Source organism: Charadrius vociferus, unplaced genomic scaffold (genome assembly GCF_000708025.1).
Source record: "Charadrius vociferus isolate BGI_N301 unplaced genomic scaffold, ASM70802v2 scaffold39, whole genome shotgun sequence".
Lineage (NCBI taxonomy): Eukaryota > Metazoa > Chordata > Aves > Charadriiformes > Charadriidae > Charadrius > Charadrius vociferus.
In genome coordinates this window covers 2,008,221-2,015,901 of record NW_009650188.1, presented here as the reverse complement: position 1 = coordinate 2,015,901, position 7,681 = coordinate 2,008,221, and the positions used below count along the sequence as shown (strand labels likewise).

The window sequence follows — 7,681 nt, the reverse complement described above, 5'->3', positions numbered from 1 at the left end:
TTCAGCAGGTAAGAGAGTCTGAATCACCTCTTTGATTCTAACAGAAGGTGTTTTTCTTGCCTTTGAAACCAAGCGTTGTTGCTTTATTCTCTCTCTTGGGCTTCGGCCTTTCCAATAGGTGGGTTCTGTAATGATCTGAAGCACCGAAAAATCTCTCAACACTAAACTCATCAGCCGTTCTGTAGATACAAACATGTACCACTAGCATTTGTGCTTTGTGTTTGTGTTTGCTGCTACTTTATTTGTTTGGAGCTTTCAAATGTCTGTTTTGGAACTCGGCAGTTTCAGGAAGGGACTAATTTCTGCCTGTAGAGTTCAAGGTCAGCCTTGACTTCAATTTTGACTTTTATGGCGGGGTTGGCAGTTGCTGTACAACAGGCACCTGTGCTAATTCTCCACCTCTGTCTGCCTGCCCATGACTTCGATTGCACATGCATGGAGTCTCCCTCGTGTAAGCACTGTGAGTAAAGCGTTTGTCTGGGAAGCATTGATGGCTCAAATTCCCAGACTCGTTATACTTAAGAATCAACTTTGACTACTGTTTACCATCATTTTTATCTCTACTTGTTTAAATACGAAGGCTGCTTGGTCCCTTAAATAAAGCAAGCACAATGCAAGCAGCATGCAAAACGTTGCAGAGTATCAGTTACTGAAAACTACTTATAATATATAATGGGAAAATTAATTAAAAGAAGGGAGAAATATATAATGGATTTTTTATGATAATTATCGGTATTATGTTTAAGCATCTATTTGAAGTGTTAGAAAAAGTGGAGTTACAAAAGTGTCTTGCCTTAACTTGCTTCATTGGAAATTCAGCCTGGGATAAAGACTAGATGCCTGAGGCATTGACCAATATTTGGCATGTGCTATATTTGGGCACCTTGGTCTGTAATGTGATTTTTACCATTTTCTTTCTGTACTGTTTAAATTAGAGGGATCCTCAGGACAAGCGAGAACTCTTTTTTTTTGTGCATCAATTCTATACTACTTTTTTAAAAGATATTAACCGCATCCTCATTCCAATGTCTCCCCAAGTTCATTCTTTGATCAAAACTCTTCCTTCTGGTAAGGAAATGGATGGTAGGAAAGTGGGACAGTGATGGAAGCTGGCACAGTGAGGAAAAAAGGTGCTGGAGAATTGAGGTCATGGTCTTTCCTTCCCCATTGAACTGTGTGTATTGTTGATATACTGAGTACTGCTGTACTGTCTGACTACAGCTGTCTAGGAGATGATAGCTGAGTGTACTCAGCCTGTACTGCGCTCAATATTTGCACCGAGAGGAATCCATTTATCATCTTCCCTGCATCTTTTATCTCACCTCACTTCTTTTAATGATAAAAATCCATCTAGCAATATAGTAGGTGTCAGAAAAAGCAAGGAAAGTTATTTTATCAGTCAGTGAAAACTAGAATCTTAGGCTGTTGCATGAAAATGTCACCTCTGCGCAGTCAGAACAGGAAACAGTAGTAGGAATTCTTGGGTAAGATTAAACCAAAAAGCGTCTCTATACTGCTCAGAAAGTTCACGATACATTTGCAATGGTGAAGTTCTGTTTCTGCCCATCTTGAGGTATGTAACAGTGTCAGTGGGAATGAGGGGTAGGGACCAGTTCCATTGGTGTTCACTCTTGGATACCATAGGAGACAGATCAGAATGGTGTCCCAGGTGTCTGCTTTCAGGCCTATGTACTGGGAAGGAAAAACGACTGGAGAAACTGCCTTGATTAGGAACTCATTACATTCTTTTGCTTTTTCCACTTTCTTGAACTTTCTTATTAGATAGACAAAATTGCATAGGGGATAGTTGCATTAAAGACTTTGATTATTTGTTCTTGCAGCAATTAAAAAACCCAACAAACCTACACTTTCTTGTACTGTTTTGCTATATTCCTATGCAGTGGGTTTTCTATGAAGGTTATACTGTACCTTACATGTGCTGCTCAGCACTGTACCAGGGAGTGGGATTTGGGGAAAACTTCCAATTAGAGGCTCTGCACTTAGGAGACAGTATGAGTATAAGCCAAACAGGTAGCGATTGCAGTACAGAGATATCACATCAATTAAGTCTGAACTTAGCTGAAGACCTCATCTCAAATTCCCAGCTTGTACAAGCAAATAATACTATTAAACATTTATAAAAAGCCTGGGAGAGCTATCTATATATAACCACAAAGAAAGCTCAGGAAGTTGTAGTTGAAATAATGGTGTATTACATTTATATTTTACTTGATGTTTGCAAAGTCTTTGTCAAGGCACATACCTCACCACTTCTCCCATCTGTTTCTTCATCATGTTTTCACTGCATAGATTCTTTCCTTAGTCTAATACCACAAAATGGCTCTGGGGCTAGCAGCGTTTTTGTACATAAAATGTTGAAAATGTGCTAAGTAAGGATAAGTAAGTAAGGATATGCAAAGTGTGTGTCCCAAGTTGTTTCACTTTCACGTGCCGTCCTTCCAAGGGGATGATTAAATTATATTCCAAGGCTGTATGTTATTGTCTTTAAAAAATATTGAAGTTGCTCATTCTTGTAGACTCTTTGGCTGAATGAACTTTAAAACATTGATTTAAACTGTCTGTTTCTATGATTTACACAATATATTAGTAATGAAGTTTTCTGTCATCAGCCAATTGCCTGCTTTGATGAAAAACAGTTAGTTGGGAACTGTTTACATCCTTCTGAATTTCCTTTGAGATTTCTTTGGAGCGAGAAAGCACTGTCATAATCCTGAAGCAGAATCCATCTATTTCTTGCCGTTGAGGAAGCTGAATTTTCAGTTGACTTCAACTGAAGACCCTTTCTCAGAACTGGATAAGGTATACTGATGCGTGGTATACCTAAGATCGAAAGACTTAATACAGCACTTCCTCATCTTGTGAGTGGGATACTGTGGTTGAGATACATGCAAATTGACTTATTTTGGATCTCTTATCCGGTAATTTTTATTTGGCTTCAGCTATATCATGCTTTTGAAAGTTACCAGTGCAATTAGGAGTCCAATCATTTCACAAGAAGGATTGACCCTCCAAGAACAGAACTGCTAGAAATAGTAATGCTACTGCAATGTCAACACAGAATTTGTGATCTGATGTGGGTTCCTAAATGTCTGTCCAAAGCGATCCCAAGAGTTTTCCTGTCAAAAATACCCTTTCAGAGTTGTCCTGAAGAAAAAGGGAGTAATGCATTCCAAATTCAATATTCTGTGTCTCCTTTGAATGCGTCCTTTTCTTGAGACAGATTTCCTGTGTCAATTTGCAAGAGGATATATTTCTGATTCAGAAAGGTTTGAAATGGCATCCAGTGAGTAACTGGTTTTTGGTGGCTTCCCTCAGTCTTCAAGAGTTGATGTAATGTTGGGTATGCCTACCTTTTCTTTCAAAATAAAGGTTGAGTTCTTACGTAGTTGTGAATTCCAAGGTGGTTATTTTTTTTAAAAGATCTTTAAATGCTTCTGCTGTTTTGCATATCATGAGGGGAAGTCCTGAAAACTTTAAAACATAACGCTTTTCAACTGTTGAGATGCAGTTGAGAAGAGCCTAGGACATGGCAGATGACTGAATTAGTCATGTGCTTTCTGAAAGTTGAAGGCTTTAATTTCTTTTGTTGCATTTTTCTTTGTACTTGAGGAGCGTGTAACTTCAAGAGGAAGATCAAATATTATGAATTTCTACTGTTCTGTTTGTTAGTGCCATTAGAAAAATGTAGGAGAAGGAGACAGAGAAAATCATTTTTAAGGTATGCACAGTGTTGAGAAGATACCAGAGAAAGTGGAAATGCCATTATATGTGACTACATCATGTAGGTAGGGAGCTTAAAGGAGGAAGCTCTGGGTAAATCTTGATGTAGATAGAAAACATCTTTATTAAGGAAAGCAAGTCTTCTTTGTACCTAGCCAAGAGTTGAGAGTGACATCTTAAAGTACTAGCCTTCATAAAGTACTGTGCACTAGCAAAGCAGAACATCAAAGAAATATTTTTCTGCATACAGAGGACGCTTTATCCCAAAACACCTCCTGTTAAGCCTACAGTGACATGGAACTATGGCAGTTTTGGCAAGCAAGTGACAGAGACTTTAGGTACCAGACATCAGTGCTGAGATGTGTTGCTGGAGCCCAAGCAGCTGGAAACACTTCTCCCAAACACACCATGGACTAATTACCTTTTCTGTTCCATCGCTGCTCTCCTCTGCCTCCCAGCAGCACTTGTGAGTTTGGAGTTTTGAAAAAGAATAAACATTATGAAAGTTCTCTAAATCCAGAAAATACGATTTAGAGACTATCTTCGCCATCATCAACTAGTAAAGGCTTAATATTTGAGGACGTTTGAGGCGTCCCTGTGCCGTCTACCAGCCCGACTCTTGCGTTATGGACCCTGAAATGTCCCATGCATTCCTGGATTTCTTCTTTTATTTCCTCTTTACAAATGTTCACTCTTTAGAAAATGACCACAAACATTTGCTCTGATACGTCACGTGTTATAAAACTTTCAAGCTCAGTGTGTAGAAGGAAAGATGTCAGATCTAGGGAGAGGCTATATAAAGGACAGATGTTTGCACTGACTCAAATGTACAGTGCTTAGTAGTTTAATCCCTTGGTCCCTGTGGGATAGACAAGTTAATAACATCTTCCCTTTTATAGATGGGGAAAATATGATGAGGTAAATAAGAGGATATACTTAAGATGTGCATATATAAATAACTCAAAGACACAAGATTTCATTTAGACCAAACTACTAGAAAAAGTTACAAATGTTCAGGGTTTGTTTTGTGGATGAGGACGTTCATCACTACATCGGACAACATTAAGAATTTATAGCATAAATACGCTTCAGGCACAAATCAATTAATAACTGGCAAAGGACCTAGCAAAGCACTTTCTCTGTGAAGGGATTATTCTGAAATTGTGCATGACTACATTTCAGGCACCTTTCTTTTGTACCTTCTGGTATCGGTCACTGTCAGAAAATAGGAAACTCATCATATCTGGTCTATCGATTGTCCACAGCCACAAGTACTTAGTGCAAAACCGACCTCTTCTTATCCAGTACATTGTGGTACTTTCTGAAAACCTTCAGTGTTCCGGGTATAATTTCTGATTCAGAAAGGGTATGTATGTAGTAAAGGAGTATGTATGCTGTATGTCGTGCTCTGTGCTGGCCGCCAGGCAGCTGTAGGAGAGAATGGTATTGCTTGGTTCAGGTGACTTATGGCAGTTGTTTACTCAGAGCTCGCACCATAGTCATCAGTCACAAAAAATATGTGGTGTGAGGCTAACGTTCATTATCAGTTTATGAAAATGTTGCTTAACGTTGCCTTGTCTCCAAGGCAAATGACTTTACATTGTGGATAGTAGAATGTTTCAGCTGCTGGTAATGCATCGTGCTTGCATGAAGCTTTTTCCATTCATAGAATTCCAAAACTGTCATAACATAATGACTCTAGATAGTCCCCTTGGGAGCTTTTGTCAAGCAAACTGCAGCTTCCCCCCCCCCCCTAATCTAGTGGAAATTTAAAAAATAATTCTCTAACAGTGGAAGTTCCTTGAATTTCCTGGTTAGGTCTGAAGGAAATATGATTCTTGTACAAAGTTCATCAAGCAATATTTTAAGCTGTTTGTCAGTATCTGATGTTGGACTTCCTTGTAATTCCTGCGGAGAATATGAGCTCTGTGATGGTTTGTCTGCTGACATAACTGCCCGTGGTAGTCAGTGCCTGGGGAAAGAAGACCTGTTTTTCAGTCCAAGCTCTGGATGGAACAGCCTTCAGTTCATGAGCAGAAAAGCACCTGAGAGTGCGCATTTTGTTGAAGGATGATTTTTTTTGGGGGGTAGTGTCCCTCTGGAAGGTAGAGGGAGTTTCTGATGCTATTGGAGCCCATTGTCGGATGCTTTGGTTTTGTATATAAAAGGACTCAAGCAGGGTGATTTGAAAATGTTCAACTTGGAATTTGTGGTTTGTATTGAGAGGAACAACCTCTTTAGTTCCATCCCTGATTGCCAGCGAAATGTGATTATTAATTCCTCCAAGCCTGTAGGATTGATAAGGATTGTCTCCAGGAAGTCTTCATTTGGGTTTTCTTGAGGACAGTTTCCAGGTAGCTGTCCGTGTCCTCGATGAGCTTTAACAGAAGCAATCTGTGAAACTTGCCTACACCAGGAGAAAGAAGTCAGCTTTTGGATGCAGCTCTCTGAAGGTGTACCCATAGTCTCAGGATAACATTCAGAAGTTCTTTTTTCTTAGTCCTTGTTCTCTTGTCTGATGACTTCATTCTTTGATTTCTAAGATAGGTTGACTTTTATTTGCAGGGAAAGGGAAGAGGGGAATTCTTTAGGAGCCTAGAGAGCTTTGGCAAGGAACTGTCAGGCTGTCAAATGGAAAACGGTTGCTTAAGACTGTCCCTCTGATCAAAGCAAGCTCTATGCTCTCGGGAAACTTTTACATAGATCATTGTTTCTCTGTGTGTCCATCGTGTCCCTGTAAAAAGGATTATGTTTGTCCAGTTCCTCAGTGGCACACACTTCAATTTTATTACATTTTCTGGTGCTTCCTGTGTCTATGAAGATGCTGACTTTAACTTTACAATTACTTTCCTAGACTGTGCCTTGAGGCTGCTGCATAGAAAATGTTCAGCTAATCCGTTTGTCTAGAATATCACTGTGCTGCTGGTTTGTCTGGAAACCATTGTTGTGGCTTTATGCAGACCACTGTTACTGGCATGGATGTTAAAGAGCTTGGGCCTGGCTTTGAGCAGGAGGTTGGACTAGAGGCCTCCACAGGTTTACCCCAAATTAATTTAGCTTATATAATAAAGAGAAAACCTGACCCACAGAATGTCTCTTTTACTTTCTAAATGGTGTGAAGGTTTGAGTTATAAAAGGAATTCTTGGCCAGTTAGTAAAGCTCATGCTAATTGCCTACCTCTGCCACGTTCTGGTGGGCTATCAGCAAGTTCACAGCTGTAGCTGAACAAAAGAAAGGAGCAGTGCTATTCTGGAGGAATTTACTCCATATATCCCATTGAAGGGGTCCTCTAATCCATTTACTCCAGAAATGCAGACGGAAGTTATTTGATGGTTTTACTGAAGTAGGGCCATGTAAAGAGGCAAATGGTGTGTACTTCTAATCACGCGTCCCCATGCTCTGAAAATCTGTTTCTATGTTTTTTCCCTTAAACACATCTCTGTTATGGCACTTAATATCTCCTGGCAATGGTGTTTTTCATTAGGGGCTGATTGTTTGGTCTAATTAACTTCTCCCTTTTTTATCCCCTCGATGGTCTTTTCTACCTGTCCACTGATGTTTGTACACGTGCCTGGGGTTTATTTCCTTTTTGTCTCAAAGCAGGATAAATGCGTAGTGCTTGTGTACCTGGAGCTTCTCACCCTTAGGAAGTGCAGATGTACAGGTTGCCCATGGCTCACGTTTAGTCAGAAGTGATGACATACTTTAATGAAAAAATCTATTGGGTAATTCTGCATCAGTTTTGAGTTGAGCTCTTGGCCTTTTTAACTTTTAAAGAAAATCTCCTGTGTCACTCGGTCTTCAATAGTGAGGACTATCAACAAAAAAGTCTTCCATCAAACTCTTTGAATTGGTTCAGCTGTTGAGGAAATATGATGGAGGAGGTGTGTTACTATGCCTGTTATCCTCCAGTTGGTGAATATTATCATGGGGAACAAA

General features: G+C 39.7%; 1 protein-coding gene across 1 annotated transcript in view; it reads left to right on the top strand.

The window, feature by feature from the left end:
- Nucleotides 1-7,681, top strand: part of MTA1 (metastasis associated 1) — a 94,223-nt gene that overhangs the window by 53,145 nt on the left and 33,397 nt on the right. Inside the window, 1 exon segment of the mRNA XM_009892890.1 lies at nt 1,652-1,660. Within this exon segment, the coding sequence (XP_009891192.1) occupies nt 1,652-1,660 (9 nt within the window).